Source organism: Phocoena phocoena, chromosome X (genome assembly GCF_963924675.1).
Source record: "Phocoena phocoena chromosome X, mPhoPho1.1, whole genome shotgun sequence".
Lineage (NCBI taxonomy): Eukaryota > Metazoa > Chordata > Mammalia > Artiodactyla > Phocoenidae > Phocoena > Phocoena phocoena.
This window is the reverse complement of record NC_089240.1, coordinates 42,449,730-42,472,337: the sequence shown is the minus strand read 5'-3', so window position 1 is coordinate 42,472,337 and position 22,608 is coordinate 42,449,730. Positions and strand designations below refer to the sequence as shown.

Here is a 22,608-nt window from a genome sequence, read left to right as displayed (position 1 = left end):
AACCTCCCTCTTCACGGTTTCTAGCTTCCAAACCTTTATCCATGCTGTGCCCCCTTCCTCACTCACTTCTATTCCCCACTGAGCAGTGAAGAGCGAGCCTTTTGTATACTTCCTACTTTTATTTGATAATAACAAACTCTATATAAAAAGGGTCAAGGAAGGCGGGGAGGCCCTGGATCTCCCCCTCTCTGCTTCCCCAAGTATCCCCCGCCCCTAGGCCCCAGCAGGGACCACTCCCTTCCCGCCTTGTGGTGGGGTGGGGATTGACAGGCATGGAAATGGTGTGTGTGTGTGTGTGTGTGTGTGTGTGTGTGTGTGTGTGTGTGTATGGGTGTTGGGGGGGTCAAGGATGGAGAGAGGGTCAAGAATTAGAGAGAGGGCCTTCCCTCATCCCCCATCAGAGCTGGCACCCTGAGGAGGGGTCTTGAGAGAGTTGTGAGGGTCCACAGATGTGCCTCAGCCTATGAGACGGTAGAAGATCCAGCATCCAAAAGTGACCCAGTGACTGGCCCAGCTGAGCTCTGACCATTTGTGGACAGTGTATGCCATGCCGTAGCCCTGTGGGAGAGAAAGCGGTGATGGTCGGTCCCACTCAGCAAGAACAAAGAAGGTCTCAGGAAAACCTATCCTTTGCTCAAGGACGTTTCTGTGACTCCACTGCAACCCTGAGTGAGGCCCCAGAGAAGAGATTGGGTACATATGAAAGGTAGGCATATTTAGTTTTTTTCTTTTGTATTTTCTTCTCTTTCAAAAATTTAAAAAAACAAGACAAGGCAATCCCACTCTCTGACCTGTACTCTCCCGTATATATAAAGAGCTCCTAGAAATTGATTTTTTAAAAAGACAAAAATTAGCAAAGGAGGTGAGTAGGCCATTTTCAGTAAAGGAAAAAAAAAACCCAAATGGCTCTTAAATATACGAAAAAATACTCAGCCTCACTCATCATCTTCCTCCACTCAAACTGGCAAACATATCCACGAGGTGTGAGAGGCACTCTGTTGTCGGGGCGTCAAGCACGATCACATACTGCTGGTGGGAGGGCAAAAAGGTAACTTCTACATTGCTGTCAAGACTAGATCCTACAGCTCTGTCTGCACCTATGTGAATCCACGTGGATGTGAGGGTATTACTTGCTGCAGCACCACTTACCATAGGAAAAGAGTGGGAATCACCTGGGTGTCCACCAATAAGGGACAAACTACATTGTGTCACAATGGAAAAAAATGAACGAGGACACTCTATGTCTTCATGTGGAAGGTTTTCAGGAATTATGTGAAAAAAGCAACATGCAGCACAGTGTCATTCATGTGTTACCTTTAGGGTAAAAAGCAGGGGGGAGGGAATTAAAATATATTTTTATATCTGCTTATTATGATTCAATTTTAGAAGGATAGTTTAATAAAATGAATAAAAGTGGTTACCTGTAAGAGGGTGGGGGTAAGACGGCAGGAATAAGACTCTCCCCTGAATATCTTGAATACTGTTTGGTTTTTCAACCACGTGATATGCATTAACTTTTTTTTTTTTTTTTTTTTGGTCATGCCGCGTGGCTTGAGGGATCTTAGTTCCCCGACTAGGGATTGAACCCTGGCCCCCGCAGTGAAAGCGCCGAGTCCTAACCACTGGACAGCCAGGGAATTTCCTTAAATTTTTAATTGAAAATAAAACTTTATATTATTTTATATTTTGTCATTAAAAACAATTTTTAATTTTTTATTCAGGTTGAATGTGCAAAATCTGGGTTTTGCTTCTTTTTAAATAAAATTTTTGTTTTTTTTTATTAAAACTTTAAAAATAGTTAATGCAGGGTATTCCCTGGCCGTCCAGTGGTTAGGACTCGGCGCTTTCACTGTGGGGGCCAGGGTTCAATCCCTGGTCGGGGAACTAAGATCCCGAAAGCCGCCTGGAATGGCCAAAAAAAAGAAAAAGAAAAAAAATGAACTGAAAGAGAAGCTCAACCGGGATCCGCTAGTGCCATATGAATAAACATTATTTTGAAATTGTTTTTCATTTAAAAAGGAGTAAAACCTGGAACGTGCACACTCCACCTGCATAAAACTAGTATATACATTTTAACATACACTTTTTTTTTTTTTTTTTTTTTGCAATACGCGGGCCTCTCACTGTTGTGGCCTCTCCTATTGCGGAGCACAGGCTCCAGACGCGCAGGCTCAGCAGCCGTGGCTCATGGGCCCAGCCGCTCCGCGGCATGTGGGATCTTCCCTGACCGGGGCACGAACCTGTGTCCCCTGCATCGGCAGGCGGACTCTCAATCACTGCACCACCAGGGAAGCCCGAAATACACTTTTTAAGTAGAATCCAGGATTTGCACAATCAATGTAAATAAAACTATTTTTTTAACAAATTAAAGAAATCTTGTGAATTCTACCTAAATAAAAATATGATGAAATAATTAACTTTAAAAAAAGTAAAACCTGAAAAAAAAAAAAAAAAAGTAAAACCTGGATTTTGCACTCCATCTCTAGAAAATAAATTTTATAAGTAAAATAAATGTATTTTGCACACTTCACCCAAGTAAAAGACCCAACAGTATGAATCAACCAGAGGGACAAGGGGACAGAAGGACAGTAGAGCAGTGGCTACACAAGCTGGAGACAGATGACACAAGGTTCCCATGCCTTGGCCTCCCCACCTTTGTCCTCATGGTTCCCATGAATAGGTAGCATATCCCTGGGTAACCCTGAGCCCAGGGCCCCACCTCACCTGCTCCTCTGTGGTGTCGTCCACATCAACATCGAACAGGGAGCCCAGGTAGGCCAGGTGGAAGATGGCCAGGGCCCCAAAGAACAGGTTTAAGGCTCGCACCCCCAGGCCCTGTGGGGGACAGATGGATATGCTTGGCAGCTGGACCTAATCACCACCCCCCAGCCCCACTTGGGCAGGGGCACACAGGGAAATGCACAAGGCACAGGAATGAGGATGTCCAGGGCACCCACCCCCAGGGTAGGAAAGAGATGGTTCTGATCCTCCTATGGGCGCTCAAGGGGTATCCAAGGATGAGGGTACTGTTAGCATGAGAGCGTCCAGGTTGGGGGACATGTGAGTATTCAGGCAGAGGAGGAAAAATGGTGGGTAGGGCTTTGAGTTGGGGGTTTATGGTAATAAACATTGGTTGTCGGGTGGGAGGAAAATCTGAAATTCTCCATACTTCTTGTTGCAAAAAGAATGAGAAAAAGAAAAAGACTCAAACAAAAGCAAATCCCCACTGTGACGTACAGGGCCCACCTCTCCCTGTCTCACTCACTCTGCTCAAGCCATACCGGCCTCCTTCGCTGTTCCTCAAATATTCCAGGCCCTCTCCCATCTCAGGGCCTTTACACTGGTTGTTGCCTTTGCCTGGAATGCTTCCCTCCCTCACCACCTTCAGTTAAAGAACTCAAAAGTCACCTCTCCATTTAAACTTGAAACCACTCAGCCCCTGATACTTCCCTTTCTCTTTCTCTTATGTATTTTCTCCTTGGCACTAATCACAGTCTAACAAACTATTATACTTTACTTATTTTTTATTTACTGTCTTCCCTGTTAAAATGTTTGTCCCAGAGGGCTGGGACTTTGGTCTGTTTTGTTCACCACTGTGTCTCCAGCACCTTGAACAATGCCTGATACCAGCAGGTGCTCAACAGATGTTCACTGGGGAAAATAAACGCTAGGTGGGTATATAGCAGTTGCTTGATAAATGTTCGTTAGATAAATGGATGCCAGTGAATAGAGATGAGGTTATGGGGGTGGATCGGGCACTGGAAGAGGAAGCTGGGCACCCTGAGACAGATATAAGATGGAGACAGAAGTAATTTTTGAGGGAGAGAGTTGGACAAAAGGCTGCCTAGGCTGAACCCTCACCAAGCGATGCTGGTGTGAACAGTCTGCTGGGCACCGTTTCGACAAGATGCAGGCACTGAGGATCCGAGCCAGGCGCTTTCGGAGGACTAGGGCAGATGCGGGGTTGGGGGGGCAGAGGTAAGGGCGTCAGGTTAGCCTCAGGGGACGGTGGTTCCAGCCCGCCACCAACCTTCCATCCCATCTACTGGGCTGGGTTCCGCCCTCACCGTGCTCCACATAAGTGATAAACGCCAGGGACAGCAGCACTGCAGCCAGGTGGAAGCTGAAGCCCTGGGGTGGGGGTGGGGGGCAATGAGGTGAGTGAGGAGGAGGCCCTACCACCCCCATCCAGCTACCACCCTGGTCCCGCTCCGCCCTGCTCACGTGCAGGAGGGCGCTGGCTGCATAGGTGACCAGCACAGCTGAGAAGGTCCCCAGGTGGAGAGCATTCTTGAAAACATCTGCAGGGGGGAGATGTGGGGCAAAGTGTCTCCTGAGATTCCCCCCTGCCCTTCCTGGAGGGCCATAGGGCAGGGTGAGGATACCCACAACCTCTTGGGGCCCCCAGGATGAAGTCTCTTTATAATGGCCTCCAACTTCACATTGTCTAAAAGTTAGCTCCTGATCTTCCCTCCCAACCTGCTCCTCCTATATAGTCTTTCCCAAGTGCAGCCAGTGTCAACTACACCCTTCCAGTTCCTCAGGACAAAAGCCTCACTATCACCCTTGATCTGCCCCCCCCACCCCCAACGCCCATAACCAAACTCAGCAAATCCTGTCAGTTCTATCTTCAGAGTTTATCCAGAATCTGACCTCTCCTCCCCATTTCCACTCTGCCCTCCCCGACTCCCTGTCTGTCCTCACAGTAGCCAGAGGGTCCTGGTACAACCTAAGTCAGCCCATGGCCCTCCTCTGCTCAGAACCCTGCTCTGAGATCTCTCTCAGAGAAAAAGCCAAAGTCCTCCCCGTGGCCAGAGAGGCCCTGCAGAACCAGGCCCTGTCACCTCTCCGAACTCACTTCCTGCCACTGGTCCCCTCGCTCACTCTGATCCCACCACACTGGTCTCCTCACTGTTTTTCAAATGTGCCAGGTATGCTCCTGCCTCAGGGCCTTTGCACTTGCTGTTCCTTCCATGTGTTAAATTCCTCCCCTACATGTTTGCATTGATTGCTCTCTCACCTTCTTCAGGTCTTTGCTCAAACGTTAGCTCTTCAGTGAGACTTGCTCTGGATGATGTATTTAAAATTGCATCCACCCCTACTCACACACTCCTAACACTCCCAGGTCATCTTTACCTGCTTTATTTATTTATTTTTTACCATAGCACTTATCACTACCTGAACTATTGTCTATTTTCTTTTTATTATACTGCTACCCCCACAAAAATGTCAACTCCACAAGGGCAGGAATTTGGGAGATTTTTTGGTCCCTACTATCTTCAGCTTGTTGTATGAATGTGTGAAAGGGGTGTGGGTTGAGGACTGCCAACTCTCTTGGAGTGGTGACTTGGTGACTCACAGTTATTTAGCCAATAAGACATGGGCAGGTTCCAGCTTGTGACAACTTCCACCATGGACCGGGGCAGCTCCACGTTCAGTGGCTTAGAGACCGTCAAGTCCCTGTGGGCAAAAGAGACACACAAACTCATTTGGGATTTCAACCCACCTGATGGCCACACTTTTGTTCTTGGCTGTTCCCTCCCCCAGGAACACCCCCCTCCTCCCTGCAGCTCCTCTAGGCAGCACCCTGTGGGAGATGGGGCTCCCCAGCCCTCCCCACCATTCCAGGTGATCCTTCTCCTCGGTGAAGCCAGCCCCTGCCAACGTGGCCGTGGCCTCGGACAGAAAGCCCACAAAATAGTTGCTGAAGTGGAAGGAGACAGCGCTCTCATAGGCTCGCAGCCACCTGCAGGAAAGGAGCCAGGGAGAGAGAGGCATCACGCCCAGGCCCCAGCATGACACCCCACCATGTGCCAGCATCCCTGGCCCCTCTGTAGACTCACCTTACCATGGTGCCCCTAGGGGTCAGGAAGGCAGCAGAGAAGAAAGGAAAGAGAGTCAGAGAGGCCCTGGAGGCTGGCCTGAGTTGTTCATCAACAAGACAGACAAATATGGCGGCAAAAGAGGTGCGCTGTGATAGTCCCACACATCTATCCATCCGTACACCATCAGTTAGTTTCAGGTAGCTCAAATGGATGTGTGAGCTGCCCTATACTATGACATGGTCCCGCAGCTTCACGTGGCCAGACATCCAGACCCAGGGACTGTTAGAGGCTGACCTCACAGCCACATGGCCAGACACACATACTGTCAGACTCCAAGCTCTCTGACCTGATTCGGTGACCATAAGATACCCGGAAGTCCTTCAGTTAGGCACAGAGACCATCAAGCACCCTGTTATTCATGCACACACAATTCTGCACTCAGATAGTCATCCTGTCAGTTGTACAGTCAGACACGGTCAAAGACAGGCAGCGTCTTACACTGGAAAAAGCATAGGATTCAGGCCTGGGATTAGTGCCTGGCTGCTTAGTTGGGTGACACTGGGCAAGTCATTCCACCCTTCAGAGCCTCATTCAGCATCAGACACAATCAGCGGCCAATGAGTAGGGGAGAAGGTCATACAGTCAAATAGCTGGATGAAATCCTAGTCACACCCGGGGTGGATGGTCGGTTCTGCCCCTCAGCTAGGCAATACCAAGGAGCCAGAGAAGGCAGACCCACAGGCAGAATCCATCACAGACATGCGCACAACACGCGACAGTCAGACAGCCAGAACTCCAGTCCCACACAGGAGTCCCTGGCTGATAGGTAAACAACCTATACAAACCCCTAGCTAGAGTCACAGACAGGTCAGTGTCACCCACCAACACATACTTGTGGCACTGCAGTCACATAACTTGCTTCTGATGGTGAAATAGCAGAACAGACGGACAGCCAGGCACAGTATGTGACGGAGTATCCATTGTACACGGAGTCATAGGGCCAATCTTGGTCAAACCACAGCCACAGACACTCAGTCTCTGTCTAGTCACTGGGTGGATGGTCAGACAGTCTCAGACTCACAGAACCAATCAGTCACAGACTGTGCACCCGCCCCCATTCAGCCCCACTCGCCCTCAGCACCTGCCCTCATTTACCTGGCTTTGCGTTTCTTGCTGTAGTAACAGAAGACAGACAGAAGCGTTAAGAGACAACTCGGAGCTGGGGAGACCCCAGGTCCCTCCCCAACCCCCTCACTGCTGGGCAGAGGCCTCGAAGGCTGTGCTCACTTGCGAAGGAGGCGGTCACCATCAAGGGGGATGAAGTACGGGAAGAGGTAGGGGCCCACACAGGTGGACAGCACAAGGCACAGCAGGGCCAGCGCCAGACTCCGGGCCACCTTCTGCAGCCATCGGCGGCTCTGTGGGGATCAAGGCTCCATGAACACTGCCCCACGGTGGCTTCCCATGGTCCCTGCCCACCTGTCCACCCAGGACCTCACCAGCGGGCGGCCTTGGACGGCCTGTAGGTAGCTGTGGAAGGATATCCAGGGCCCAAAGACGATGGTGCCCACGAAGTAGAGGTAGCCCATGAACTCCACGGGCGAGGGCACTGCACCCACCTCACCCCGGTCCAGGTCGAAGCCCAGAGACACCGCCTTCATGGCCACAATCATCTGGGCCCCTAGGTGTGGTGCCCATGGTCAAGTGGATGAGCAGAGAGCAGGTCATCATGGGGTATGGGGAACACCAGGTGAGAGGTGGTAAGAAAGAAGAGCAAGTGTGGAGAGGTGGGCATGGGGCCAGACAGGCAGCTGAGCAGGTAGGCCCAGGACTGGCAGATGTCTTGACTCAAGAGAGTCAGGCATGGACATGAGATGGGACAGACAGATGGGGCAGAGACACGGTAGAGAGAAACACAGATGTAAGGGGAATCTAAGGGCTGCGTGTCCAGTGGGCTAGGCAGATGAGGGAGAAAAGCGGGGAAGGAAAGACAGGGTGGGGGGAGTTAGGAGATGTGGAGTGGGGCTGGAGGGCTGGGGCAGGGGAGAGGGCCAGGGCTGCCTACCTCTCATCTTGTGCCATGTCACGGTGTCCACCATGTGCATCTCACTGAGGAAAAAGGTGGTGGTCTTGGCCCTATGACTCCTCTGGCCTCAGATACCACAAAGGGGGGAAACCAAGGTGCAGAGAGGGTATACCCTTCCCTGCCCTGCACAACCTCATGGAGGAATAGTTCTCCAGGGCTCCCTCCTCCAGGGGGAGCTCAAGTCCAGCCTGTTCTGTGTAGCCTTCGAAAAGAACAAGTCTCCCAGATTTCCATCCCCTCCAGAAACACCCCACGTCCTCCCTGCCTGGGGATCCCCCCACCCTTCTGCTGACAGCGTGGGGATGAGGACATACACCCATACCCCATGAGTAGGTAGATGAGGATGGTGACAGAGAGGAAGACGCCGCGATGGGAGGAATGTCGGCAGAGGAACAGCACGAGGTAGCACAGGAGGCTGAGCAGTACGACCCAAACCATGTGCAGCTGGAAGAAGTGGTAGAGGCTGAAGAACCCGCCTGCCACGGTGCTTGCATGCTTCAGGTAGGATGGCAACCCTGTGGGTGAGAGAAAAAGAAAGGGAATTAGAGCAGGGCTGGTAGAAGGGCAGCCTGGGCAGAGGACGTAGCTCAGGCAAAGGCTTAGAGGTTGGAACGTGGTGGGATTGCAGGGGGCCCAAAGCAGGTGTTGGGGAGCTGGGGAGGTGGCAGGGCTTGGGTTTAAAGAAAAGAGACATCTATAAAGGTCACTTTGGGAACCCTGGAGGAAATTTGAATAACTTATATTGAATAATATTATGGCATCAAGATTAAATTTCCTGAGGGGTGATGGTTGAGGCTATGGCTGTGGGGGGAAGATGTCTTTGTTCTTGGGGGACACACACAAGAGGATTTGGGATGACGTGTCAGCAGGTTATTCAAGTGATTCAGGAAGATGATAGATAGATAGGCAGATGGACGGATGGATAGGTAGGTAGATAGATCAAGCTAATGTGGCAAGATGTTGACAGTTGGAGAATCGGGTGATGCATATATGGGTGTTCATTGTACTATTCTTTCAACTTAGCTTTTCAGTAACTTTGAAACTTTTCAAAATGATAAACCTGGGGAAAAAATAAAACATCCATTTAAAATAAAAGAACAAGAAAAAAGAAAGTGTAGAACTTCTGAATCTCAGATTTCCAAAATTCTCAGCATCCCATGGGGATCTCGGGTACTTGGGATCTTGTTGTTTGGATATAGGCTTGCCACGATTTGTGGAAACATTCCAGAATCCTAGAATCCAGAGATTTTATCATGCCTTGATTCCAGAAATCCAGAATGCCAGCATTTTGGAAGCCTGGAATGTGAGAATTTCAACTTGTCAGAATCCCCAAACCCCATAACACGGCACTTTGGGATACATGGTACTTTCCATAACCCTGTGACATCAGCATTTCAGAATCTTATAACCTTGGGATGTAGGCATTTCAGGATCCCAAGATTCAAGAACCTCAGCTTTCAACAGTCCCAGAACCCAGGAATACGGAAAGGTATGGCTTGGCATGGCAGGATGTGGCTTGGTGTGGTGTAGCATGGGGTGGCTGGGTTAGTGGGACGTGGTGTGGTAGAATGGCGCTTAGCCTGGTGGGCTGTGGTAGGCTGGACGTGTACGAGCCTGGCTTGGCTTGGCAAGATGTGGCAGGATAAAGTGGGGCTTGGTACGGATGAACGTGGCAGGTGTGATTTGGCCTGGCGTGGTGGCCCATGGTGTGGCAGGCACTTACCAAGCCTCCACAGGAGGCGGCAGGCGAGGCAGATGGCAAGGAGCAGCCAGATCTGGTCAAGGCCCTGCTGGGCAGTAGGCAGGAGACAGCCCTGCAGCAGCTGCTGGAAAAATTCTTGGCGGCTGAAGGTGGCCATTGTGGACCCCCACGGATGGATGGACTGATGGATAGACCTGCCAAAGGGGGGACATAGAAGGAGCTTAGTTGGGATGTCCACGGGGCAGACGATGCTCAAGAGATGGACTTGAGCGCTCAGATTTGTCTGGGGCTGTCCAACCCTTGTAGAGACAGGGTACTGGGGGGCTGAGGGAGGGTGTGAGTGTCAGGTACATCAGATTGAGCTGCCAGCTGTGTGTGTGTGGGTGTTCTGGGTGCACACACACAGCCCATGACCTGCGGTGAATGAAGGACCTGTGTTTCTTGTATGCTGGGAAGAGTCCGGGTCCGATAGTGATTGAATGGTGTACATTGTAGGCCTGTATATCAAAGTGGGGGGCTCCCTGGTTTCCGAGGTAGAGTCACTCAGTGTGGAGGGCAGAGAGGGAGATCCTGTGACACTTGGGGGCCGTGTGCATCTCTCCTTGAACGGATGTGGGGGGTGTCCTGTATCCCCCGCGCGCCCCATCCCACCCCCACCCGGCCTCTCCCGGCCGCCAACAAAGCCCTGCCCAGGCCCGGGGGCTGCAGGGAGGTGGAGGTGGTGGAAAGGGACACAGCAGAAGGGAGAGTTGGAAAGGTGATGGAGAGGGGGCCCTAGCACACGCGCTGCAGACCCGCAAGGGGAGGCCGGCTCAGGATGCGAGCGGGAGAGCCGCACGTGCACTACCGGCGACCTACCTGGCAGTAAGAAAGCTGCGGTCCAGGGGGCCGGGGACGTACAGCCGCCGCCACCGTCGCCGCCTCCTCCGGGCAGCCTCCCCCGCAGGCCGCAAGGCCGGGACCAGCTGCGGCTCCCAGGGCGGCGCGGAGAGCGGGCCCTTTAAATCCCGGGGAGGCCCGGCCGGCCCGCTCGGCCAATAAGAGGACAGGAGCGGGGCGGGGACGGAGGAGGAGGGGAGCGGGAGGATTGAGGGAAGGAGGAGCGGGAGGTTGAGAGGAGCCGGGCGCGGGAGGACGTCGGCGTGTGGAACGTTGGATCCCGCACCTTTCCGACCTCTTGGTGTGCCAGTCCCTGAAGGGTCGCGTCGGGAGGTCTTCTGGCCGTCCAAGAACAAACTGTCCAAACGCCAAATTCCTAATCCTTGGAAGCCGAGATGGGAAAGATGGGGGAGGGAGGAGAGAAAGTCCGTTTCCCCAGCCATCAGCCTCGCCCCCGAAACTGCCCACCCGCGCACGTCTTCGTGTCACTGTTGTGCCCCCTTTTCACAGATGGGAAAATAAACCGAGGTCTCCTTTCCCATCCTTTGAAGGAGCTATGGGAATTTCCAACCCTCTCCAGCACCAGGGACCGTCCAGAAACACCAGTACTGTCACCTAGGAGCAAGAATTAGGCGCCTGTGCTTTCCCCTAGGGACTCCTTCCGGAGGCTAGTACGGAGCACCGATTGGGAGCATTTATAAAGCACTTACAGCGTCCCCAACAATGGTTTGTATTGGGCCCTATCTGCACCAACTCTGAGGATTTATGCAGCACTTGCTGTCTGCCTACCCTACCCTGCAGTGTCTGGACACTCCGCTCTGTCCCTAGGCTGATGAAGGGCCTTTTTCCAAAGGAGCATTTATTGGGCATGGACTGCATACTTACTTAGCTATCAGGTGGAAGGGAGAAGGAAGCCAAGGTCAAGCTGGACCCCACCCTGACCTGAGGAGCTAAGGAAAACAGGTTCTAATCAGATTAATGCCTGCCTGTATGGAGCCGGGCAAGCCATGCCCACTCCCTGGGCTTCAGTGTCCCTTTCTGTTAAACAAAAGAGTGGGATTAGCAATTCTTTGCTTGGAAATACCAATGGCAATTGAAGAGAAATGCATGTCTCCTCTCTTTAAAAAAATGTTAACATGAAGTTAAATGGAGTTTTACCTCATAAATGAATATGCATATATTACAAATGAAAAATATTTAACAGTTGACCCTTGAACAACGCAGGTTTGAACTGCACAACCCACTGATAGGTGGATATTTTTCAATAGTAAATACTACGGTACTACACAGTCCTTGTTTGGTTGATTCCTGGGATGCAGAGGAACTGTGGGTATGGAGGGCCGGCTATGAATTATACACGGATTGAGACCCTCCCCAGTTGTTCAGTGGTCAACTGTAATGGATAATTACATAGGCCAGATGCACAAATATTAATTCCTTTCCTTAACAGCAGAATACAGGCCATACATTTTATGACTTAGACTTCATTCTAATTTTTTCCTCAGTTTTCAAACATACTCAAATCGAGTCAACAATGACCCACAGCACAAGCAAGAAATATTTCCTTTGGTTGCAAGACCTGGCATTTAAAACTGGAAGATCCTCACTATGTGTACCCTGAGCTTCACAGACTTGATTGTTTCCATCTAGTCTTTTGATGTGTGTGACAAAGAACTAGTCTCTAGATTCTAGGACATATAAAGGGCATCTACAAATCAATAAGAAAAGGACAAACAATACACTAGAAAATGGACAGTAGACATGAATAGGTAATCCACGGCAGAAGGCACCTGAAATGGCCAATACGTATAATATATGAAAAGATAACTCAATCTCTTTATCAGGGAAATGCAAAATTAAAACAACAGATATGATTTCATATCTACTAGGTGTGATGTTTCATATTTTTACCGCTGGAGCTTAGTAGAGAGTGGGCACTCAATAAATATCTGTCAGACTTTATAGCCTTTGTAGTCATTCTGGGTTATAGATTCTAGGACATTTTAAATGGTCTCCCTATAATTAAATATGAAAATTAAGACAAAGAGATCCCATTCTTTGCTTATTAGATTGACAAAAAAAATTGCCAAGCCTCAGAATAATGTTTTCTCTCTCTCATTTTGTCTCTCTTTTTCTCTCAGTATATCTCTATCTATCTATCTATCTATAATTTTTTCTAAAGTATTTGATCGTAGTTGCAGGTGTGATGCCCTTTCAACGAAATACTTCAGTATAAAATTTCTAAGAACAAGGATATTTTCTTACGTTCCTGCCAGCAGAGTATGAGGGTTCCAATTTCTCCACATCTTCACAAACACTTTGTCATCTGATTCTAGCCATCCTAGTGGGTGTGCCAATACTGTCCTTTTATAGGAAAAGGAAATCCTAGGTCACGAGCTTCATTCCTTTATCAGGTCTTTTTGGTCTCTTTCAATCTGGAACAATGTCTCCATCTTCCATTAACTTTCGCGATCTTGATGTTTTCGAAGAGCACAGGTCAGTGCTTTGGAAGAATGTCCTTAAATTTGGGTTTATCTGATGTTTCCTCAAGATTAGATTTGGATTATGCATTTCGGGCAGGAATTCCACAGAAGTGACGCTGTGTTCTCCTCAGTGTAACCGGAAGCACAAAGCATTGGTTAATTCCAAATTGTTGGTATTAGCTTTGATCATTCGATTAAGGTGGTGTTTTCCAGGTTTCTCCACCGAAATGTACTCTTTCCCCTTTGTAATTAATAAGTATCTTGTAGGGACATACTTTGAGATTATGTATCTTTCCTATTTTTCGTCAAACTTCCACTCACCAGTTTAGCATCCATTGGTGATTCTTGCCTGAAGCAATTACTACTATGATGGTGGCCATATAATGATTTTCTTTTACATGGATAGCTGGGATTCTACTGTGAGAAAGAGCTTTCTCTTCTTCCCCATGTATTTATTTATTCATTTGTTTATTTGTATCAGTGTGGGACTCATAATTTACAGGTTAAAATCAGTTACTATCATTTTAAAATTAATTTATTAATTAATTTATTTTTGGCTGCGTTGGGTCTTCGTTGCTGCACGTGGGCTTTCTCTAGTTGCGGCGAGCGGGGGCTAGTCTTCATTGTGTGGCTTCTCTTGTTGTGGAGCACAGGCTCTAGGTGCGGGGGCTTCAGTAGTTGTGGCGCACGGGCTTAGTTGCTCCACGGCATGGGGGATCTTCCTGGACCAGGGCTCGAACCCGTGTCCCCTGTATTGGCAGGTGGATTCTTAACCACTGCACCACCAGGGAAGTCCCAGTTACTATCTTTATGTAGTTATAAAAGTAGCTTAATTGAGATACAATTTACATACCATAAAATTCACCCAAGTTAGTTGTACAAGGCAATGGTAGTTAGTGTATTTATAGGCTTGTGCAAAAATCACCACAATCTAATTTTAGGATATTTCAATCACCCCAAAAAGAAACCCTGTGACTGTTAGCATTCACTCCCTATCTGTCTCTGACAGCCCTAGGCAACCACTAATCTCATTCTGGATTTGCTTATTCTGGACATTTCATATAAATGAAATCATACAATCACAAATCTTTTGTGTCTTGTTTCTTTCACTGAACATAATTTTTAAAACTGTGATAAAATACACATAACATAAAGTTTAACATCTTAACCATTTAAAAAATAATACATTTATTTATTTATTTTTGGCTGCATTGGGTCTTCGATGCTGCGCGCGGGCTTTCTCTAGTTGTGGCGAGCAGGGGCTACTGTTTGTTGCGGTGCACGGGCTTCTCATTGCGGTGGCTTCTCTTGTTGTGGAGCATGGGCTCTAGGCGCACAGGCTTCATTAGTTTTGGCATGTGGGCTCAGTAGTTGTGGCTCGTGGGCTCTAGAGCACAGGCTCAGCAGTTGTGGCGCACGGGCTTAGTTGCTCCTCAGCATGTGGCATCTTCCTGGACCAGGGCTCGAACCCATGTCCCCTGCGTTGGCAGGCAGATTCTTAACCACTGCACCACCAGGGAAGCCCATCTTAACCATTTTTAAGTGTACAGTTCAGTGGCATTAAATACATTCACATTGCTGTTCAATCAACACCACCATCCGTCTCCAGAACTTTTTTCATCTTTCCAAACTTAAACTCCATACTTGTTAAACATAAAATCCCCTCCCCTCGTCCCCCAACCCCTGGCAACCACCATTTTACTTTCTGTTTCTATGAATTTGGCTACTCTAAGTACCTCATGTAAATGGAAGCATACGGTATTCGCCCTTTTGTGACTGGCTTATTTCACTTAGCATAATGTCCTCAAGGTTCATCCATATTGTAGCATGTGTCAGAATCTCCTTCTTTTTAAAGACTGGATAGTGTTCCATTATATGTATATGCCACATTTTGTTTATCCATTCATCCATTGGTGAACACTTGGGTTGCTTCCACCTTTTGGCTATTATGAATAATGCTACTATGAACACAGGTGTACAGATGCCTCTCTGAGAGCCTGCTTTCAATTCTTTTGGTTATATGTCCAGAAATGGAATTGCTGTATCATATGGTAATTCTATTCTTAGTTTTCTGAGGAACCACCATATTGTTTTCTGCAGTGACTGCAGGATTTTACATTCCAACCAACAGTGCACAAGAGTTCCAACAAGGTTATCCTAACCAGCCCTTGTTATTTTTTATTTTACTTATTTATTTATTTTTATAGTAGTCACCCTAATGGGTATGAGGTGTATCTCACTGTGTGTGTTTTTTTTAAAAATAAATTTATTTGTTTATTAGTTTTGGCTGCATTGGGTCTTTGCTGCCCACAGACTTTCTTTAATTGCGGCAAGCGGGGGCTACTCTTTGTTGCAGTGCATGGGCTTCTCGTTGCGGTGGCTTCTCTTGTTGTAGAGCACCGGCTCTAGGTGCAAGGGCTTCAGTAGTTGTGGCACGCGGGCTCAGTAGCTGTGGCTCACGGGCTTAGTTGCTCCGCGGCATGTGGGATCTTCCCGAACCAGGGCTCGAACCCGTGTCCCCTGCCTTGGCAGGCGGATTCTTAACCACTGCGCCACCGGGGAAGCCCCTCACTGTGGTTTTGACTTGTATTTCCCTAATGATTAGTGATGTTTATAATCTTTTCATGTGGTTATTGGCCTCATTTGTATATATTCTTTGGAGAAATGTCTATTCAAGTCCTTTGCTCATTTGAAAATGGTGGTTGTTGTCGAGTTGTAGGGGTTCTTTGTATGTTCTGGATATTAGCCCCTTATCAGATATATGATTTGTAAATATTCTTTCCCATTCCATGGATTGCCTTTTCACTCTGTTGATTGTGTCCTTTGATGCACAGAAGTTCTTAATTTTGACATAGCCGACTTACCTATTTTTTCTTTTGTTGCCTATGCTTTTGGTGTCATATCCAAGAAATCATTACCAAATCCAATGTCATGAAGCTTTCCCTCTGTTTTCTTCCAAGAGTTTTATAGTTTTAGGTCTAACATTTATATGTTTGATCCATTGTGAGTTAATTTTTGTATATGATATGACCCAACTTCATTCTTTTGCATGTGGATATACAGTTTTCCCAACACCATTTTTTAAAAGAACTGTGATTATTCATTTTAATGCTCAAATTGTTCTAGTTTTGGCCAGTGGGAGTCTCTTCGAGCTGGCTCCTGTGTCCTTTTAACATGTCTCCATCATTTTTTTAAGCACATCTTTCCTTTAGATCACATCAAGATGTTTCAGGCTCATCTTGTACATTCCCAGTCCTGGCCCTGGACTCAGACATTTCTCCAGAGAAGCTTCGTTTTCTTTGAGTGGATAATGGCACTTAGGACACAAAGATCTGGGAACTAGAAGTGCTCATTGCTTCTGTAGCGTTGCTGATTCTAGGCCCTCTCCGTGGACAGAGTTAGGATATAATATGGATGCGTATATGTTGTGAATCCATATACACATATGTATGTAAATCCATGCACACATCTATCTTTCTACTTATACATTAAAATCCATGAGTTCCTACTGACATCTATTGTACAATACCAATCCAACACCAGAGTGTTCATCCGAGCCTTTCTCTGTTTCCCTTTCTGTTTGTAACTCCCTTCTCCAACAGTGAGAAACCTGATTCTCATTAGCCACAAGAATTTTACTTATTTGCTCAGTCCTAAAGTACACATTCAGTAGTTTCAGATTCACTAACCTGATTCACTGTGGAAGAGAAGTCCACCAACAAGAGGTCAGTATTTGTTACAGTCCATTTTGTCTGTAGCCTGATGGATACCTTGTTCAAAAGTTACTTCAATTTGGGAATTCCCTTGAGGTCCAGTGGTTAGGACTCTGTGCTTCCACTGCAGGGGGCATGGGTTCAATCCCTGGTAGGATTTTTTTCCCACAGCTTTTAGAAAGTTTTTTATTGGTTGCAATGATATAAAATGCATCATTTGAATTCCCCCCTGTCATTAAGTGCTTGCTAGCAACAGCATAAGAAAACTTTCTGTACATCTGACAAGCTCAAATGATTTATTTCATGCTGGAAGGGGAAAAATAGCAAACACCACTCTTAACTTGTCTGTCTATAATTAACCTCTCTCTCTCTCAAGGCTACTTTGGTTAAAATCAACGGACAACCCCTTTTGTATGTCAATTTGTAAATTTTAATGTTTTCATCAGAATAGTCTTTTATATCACTCTCTAACAAGAAACAATAAAATTACTAACAGCAAACTTCAGTACAAGAACACTCTCCAGATTAACAACTCAAACAGAATGTAAATCACGTATAACACAATTGAAGCATCCAAAACAATTTAAATAATTTTAAATATTTTATTTTTAAACTGCTACAAACGCTTTATACAATATTTCAACATAAAGTCCCCATAACAGAAATGTAACAAAATGGGAATGATAGTGAAAGGGTTAAAGTGGCACAAATTCACCAAACAAGTATTAAACTACAAATTTTAAGAGGTAGATTACTTTTAAAGTTGAGAACAACAACAACAAAAAAAACACGAATAAACAGCCATTTTCCACTAACTCAGTCATTAATTAGAGGGAAGGCATATAATAATGCACGGAGAAATGACACTTGTATACTCAGATATAGGCCAATTCGTTGGGTTTTTAAAATCTCTATTAGAGACTGATGTGTAAAACCTGATAAGTAAATTCATTTACCCTTAGGTGTAGGCATACATCTATACGGGCCTGTGATGCATCCCGGGCACGGATATATTGCTACCGTCTCCGATAATATAACAGTTATAAGTTAGTGCCAGATAATAATCTGAGAGGATAATGTCCATTTGGATATATAAACATGACACTGGAAGAGGCATAAAAAAGAGTCCATATCCAATCTGGTTTCCTCTCCATTATGCTGGCAATCGGCTTGTGGTAAAAAACAACAAACAAACAAACAAACAACAAAAAAAAACAGGCTAAGAAAGAAGCTAAATCCCTCTGTCTACAATTCATTTAAAGGAAAGGCATCAAGGGCTGGTGGGACCAAAACATTATAAAACGAGTGCATCAGAATCCGTCATCCCTGAAATCTACAACAAACTATTGATAAAACAGCGAACTTGCTTTGCAAGATTAGGTTCAACTCATTCCTTTCTCTGCTCTGTGCCAAAAGGCAGGGCCACGCTCAGGTCTGAGTTACCAGTCCCGTGAAGAGGAGCCAGGTCAGCTAGCCCAACCTATAGCGCCCTCCTCTGTGCATCTCAATCCCCTGCGAGCCCAGCACGTGTGTTGGGCGCCAGCGAAGAAGCGGATGCCTGACTCTAACCAGGGCAACAAGAAGCCCGCTGGCAATCGGCTGTGTGTTAGGGTTTCTGAGTCAGCTTCAACTGGTCTTGCAAGCTTGGTAGATTTCGTATGCTTTGCCTTAGTGCTTATCCTAAGTTGAGCATGCATTATCTTTATTTAGTCAATTAAGGTTTGTTTTGTTTGGGGGGCTTTTTCTACAGGAAGTTCCTAGAAAGTAAGAAAACTGAAGATAAATGACAACATAACACAACCTTATATGAACTGACCATGTTAAAGGAAAGGTGGGAAGACCATGGGACAAATGTTAAGACAGCAACAGGATGACTCAGAAGGTGTGTGGGAACGTGGGTGTCCCATGCAAAGGAGACATGCTGGGAGGGACACAGACAGTCTCCTTGGAGTGATGTGGCAGAGATGGTATGTGAGAAATCAGCACCATTTTGTTTTTTTAACCAATTTCATGGTAAATGGAAAAGCTTGGTCTGGAATTTCGTTTTGCTTCTCCATCACTTATTTACATGTCCTTAACTGGCTGCAGTGGGAATATAGTATTCAACAACAACAACAACAACAACGAAAGCGGCTCTAAAAGCAGCATTGAAGAATGTAAAAATGCCTTGGGATTTACAAAGATCAAAGATAGGTAAGAAGGGAGTAGAAAATGTACCTCTTTCCTTATCTTTCTGTCTTACAGTCCATGGAAATGAGCCCTCAGCAACAGCTCTAAATGCAGTCCCACCGACAAGCCACAGGTGGGCTCCAACCCGACCCGTGGAAGGTGAGCCCGACACAGCATTCGCTGGGTTAAGAGCTGTAACAGGAGAATCTAGTTGGTGGTATGCCTCTGCGGCTTTGTCCTAAGAAAAGGATTTGGAGCACATGCCTTTTTCACACCCAGATTGGCACAATGGCTTGTGCTACAGGAAATGACCAAATGGCAAATTCTGCTGAGCTCTCAGTGTAGAATGGAAAACTGACGTCGTTCTCACGACTGACTGCAAGTGTATACTTGAAAATGTGGAATCCTAAACTGGCATTTGAATGTAAAACGTCTGAGTGCTGAGGACTAGCCCTTAATCACAGTTATGATGAAACACACAGGAAAAGGGTGTGCTGCCAGTTCGGGGATAAGTCCTGGAACATGCAATGGGGCAAGGACAGCGAAATCACTGAAAACCAGAGTGAAAGTGGATATTTCCAAACCTGTGCTATGAAATCACCCCTGAATAAAATTTACAAATAGAAATATACTGAAAAGGGAAGAAGACTAGTTAAAACAACTCCTTGGGCTTCCCTGGTGGTGCAGTGGTTGAGAATCTGCCTGCCGATGCAGGGGACACGGGTTCGAGCCCTGGTCTGGGAAGATCCCACATGCCGCGGAGCAACTAGGCCCGTGAGCCACAACTACTGAGCCTGCGCATCTGGAGCCTGTGCTCCGCAACAAGAGAGGCCAAGATAGTGAGAGGCCCGCGCACCGTGATGAAGAGTGGCCCCCGCTTGCCGCAACTGGAGAAAGCCCTCGCACAGAAACAAAGACCCAACACAGCCAAAAATAAATAAATAAACAAACCAATGAACCGACATTAAAAAACAAAACAAAACAAAAACAACTCCTTGCCAGTGTAATACAACAAACATGGAAAATGACGAAGCCTCCACTAAGAGCCCTGGGCTGACACCAATGGACCATCACATCCCCAGGCCTGCACCTAGGATCCCGGCTTTATACCAAATTCACTACAAGGTACTAAGACGACCACAGCTCTCTGAAGAAACTCCCACTCTTCTGCCCAGATGATCAAAATATGATGTCCCACTGAACGCTCATTTTGTAATTTCCAAAAATACTTCCCAAGTTTATGGTCATGGAAGCCTGCTGCTACCATCTACAGTCAGAATAATACCCGTGTCTTCTTAACTGATTCTTCCTTGTTTCCTTTTAGGCCAAATTTCATTCCATCAATGTTAACTTTCAAACAAAGCAAAATAATTAAAACTAACTGGAGCAAAGAATAGAGACACAATTTTGTTAGGCACTTCAGTCCTTTGCAGTCTTTAGGGTTCTTCAAAAGCACTGGATGAACTTCACCCAGAGAGTTTTCCTTTATAATAAGTTAATTTTTTTTTTTTTTGTGGTACGCAGGCCTCTCACTGTTGTGGCCTCTCCCGCTGCGGAGCACAGGCTCCCGACGCGCAGGCTCAGCGGCCACGGCTCACGGGCCCAGCTGCTCCGCGGAGTGTGGGGTCCTCCCGGACTGGGGCACGAACCCGTGTCCCCTGCATCGGCAGGCAGACTCTCAACCACTGCGCCACCAGGGAAGCCCCAGTAAGTTAATTTTTTCATATCAACTTTACCCTTGAACTGTATAAATGGGATCCAGTACAAAATAAGTGATTCTTTCAGATACTATCGGAAACAAAGGAGAATACACATATACATTCTGAAGCATCAACCACCTGGGAAATGTTTTTTAGTACAGTCCATGAAAACGACGGCATGTTCTAGGTTCTTTAACCCTGAAAAGGAGAGTTCGAGATATTAAAAAAAAAAGTTACTTGAGCTAGTTCTTCCTGGTCGCCTTCAGTGAAGCTGTGTTTGAAATATGATTAAGATTCATTTGTTTCTGTCTGTATTCCATTTTAGGATTTTACCCCATCCTTGTTAACTTCATTTATTTTTTTAAGTATGTGAAACATTAACATGGTTTCAAAAGTCAGAACTTTATCAACAAGTATGTTGTTGTGACAACAAGCAGTGTCACTTCTCTGTCCCATTTCTTCTAGCTGGCCCTCACCCAGCCCTCTAGGCAACCAATCTCAATATGTGCTGGTTTAGCCTTTGTATGTTTCTTTTTTGTAAAGGTAAGCAAACATACATATGTTTTCTTATATCATCTTGTTTATTACACGAAGGGTTGCATACCCTTTTATGCACTTGGCTTTTTTCCATTTAACAGTATGTCCTGGAAATCACTCCTCATCCATCCACAGCTTTCCTCCTCGATCTTTTTACAGCTGCATAGGACTCCCTTGTGTGACTGTACCACCGTTTTATTCGACCACTGTCTATGTATAGGAACTGACATTGTTGCCAATATTTTGCAATTATCAATCATGCTGCAGTGAATACCTTGTGCATGTGTATTTTCACATTGTTGGAGGTGTATCTTCAGGGCCAATTGCTGGAAGTGGGATTGCTGGGGCAAATGAGAAACACATATGCATTTTTGTTAGATGTCATATTCCCCGGCATTGGAATTGTAAAAAGGACATTTTTAAAAGCACGAAGAAGAAAAGCTGCTATTCACAAGAGAAACCAAACAGTCTTTCTTACTGCCATTCAATGGTCCATGTTGGTTTTAAGATTGAGGGATTTAATTTCACAGAGACTGGTTTTAAGAGAGTGATTTAATTTCACCAACATTGTCGGAGCCTCTGCGGGTGGCTGCACCCTCCCCCACACAACCTGATGCTGCTATAAGAGCCGCTCATTTCCCAGAGGCAGCAACTGAGGTCACATATGATAAGCCAAATGAGGGGCCATCTTGGACAGGCGATTCAAAGCCTGTCTGGGCTCTAAGCGATTTTAGAATTTACGCGTTTGTTTCTTTGTGAGATCCCAGATCTCCCAGAAAATCTGATTAAAGCCCTCTCCTTAGGAGCACACAGAGAAAGAGAAAAGCAGGCCCCATATCCAAGAGCTGGCATCCAACTCACAAACAGAACTTGGTGTGTCCCCCCACCTCCCACCCCCGCCCCCCGCGTTGAATGTGAACAGTTTTGTAGCACATCAGACTCAGGCAAGGCCACTCTGCAGCCGCCATAGATCAAGACAAAAACAAGACCAATCCATAATTACGTTTGAACACAGACAGAGCGTGAGGGTTGTCCGAGCCACAAAAATGACCAAGTGGTCCCCTAACCTGGCTAATATGCTGCTTCTTTACCAATTACAACTTTAGCCTCACTTTAATCTTCCCTCTTTCTAGATAAGATTTACTGATACGCAATCACAGAATCACTCCACTTCCAATCCAGAGCAAAGCCCTGCTTCCTTAAGCCTTCCCCCAAATCACCTAACACCAGCCCCAATCCTAGAAGAAATCCTCTCTAGCACCCTCTTACTAAGACACCCCACGGTTCCCCACAGTGTGAGCTGTCTCTTGTTGCAATGAGCAGTCAACCCAACTTGTTCAAGCACCGGCGTATTCCTGGGGGTCTTTGGCTGGAGGGCTTTGACAGCACTTACAGAGTTCGCTGAAAATTCAAGGGCTCCTTGAAACCTCTGGTCCACAGGCTCTTAATTAAATGGCCTTATGCCTAGAGCATCAGTAATGTCATTAAATAGATGGAAAAAGTGAGGTCTAGAC

General features: G+C 46.7%; 1 protein-coding gene across 4 annotated transcripts; it reads right to left on the bottom strand.

Annotated features, from left to right (window-relative positions):
* Positions 1–104: 104 nt before the first annotated feature.
* On the bottom strand, positions 105–10,601 carry PORCN (porcupine O-acyltransferase). 4 transcript variants are annotated; one of them, XM_065900464.1, is made up of 14 exons: positions 9,635–9,770; positions 8,234–8,426; positions 7,891–7,934; positions 7,325–7,506; positions 7,113–7,243; positions 6,981–6,998; positions 5,844–5,858; positions 5,621–5,746; positions 5,360–5,460; positions 4,225–4,301; positions 4,068–4,131; positions 3,862–3,947; positions 2,725–2,835; positions 457–558 (listed from the first exon to the last, which is right to left on the bottom strand). In XM_065900464.1, exons 1-14 carry the CDS (start codon positions 9,768–9,770, stop codon positions 457–459), a joined length of 1,386 nt encoding a protein of 461 aa, XP_065756536.1. The 4 variants fall into 4 exon arrangements, with proteins under 4 accessions (XP_065756540.1, XP_065756536.1, XP_065756538.1 ...); XM_065900468.1 differs by lacking the exons at positions 5,844–5,858; positions 6,981–6,998 and adding an exon at positions 10,472–10,601 and having other exon boundaries at positions 105–558; positions 9,635–9,807; XM_065900466.1 differs by lacking the exon at positions 5,844–5,858.
* Positions 10,602–22,608: the final 12,007 nt, after the last annotated feature.

Coding starts and splice junctions, on each gene's coding strand:
- PORCN (XM_065900464.1), bottom strand. CDS start 9,770: ATGGCCACCTTCAGCCGCCAAGAATTTTTCCAGCAGCTGCTGCAGGGC. Junction 8,427..9,634: donor CCGCCTCCTGTGGAGGCTTG/GTAAGTGCCTGC, acceptor TCTCACCCACAG/GGTTGCCATCCTACCTGAAG. Junction 7,507..7,890: donor GACATGGCACAAGATGAGAG/GTAGGCAGCCCT, acceptor CACCACACCTAG/GGGCCCAGATGATTGTGGCC.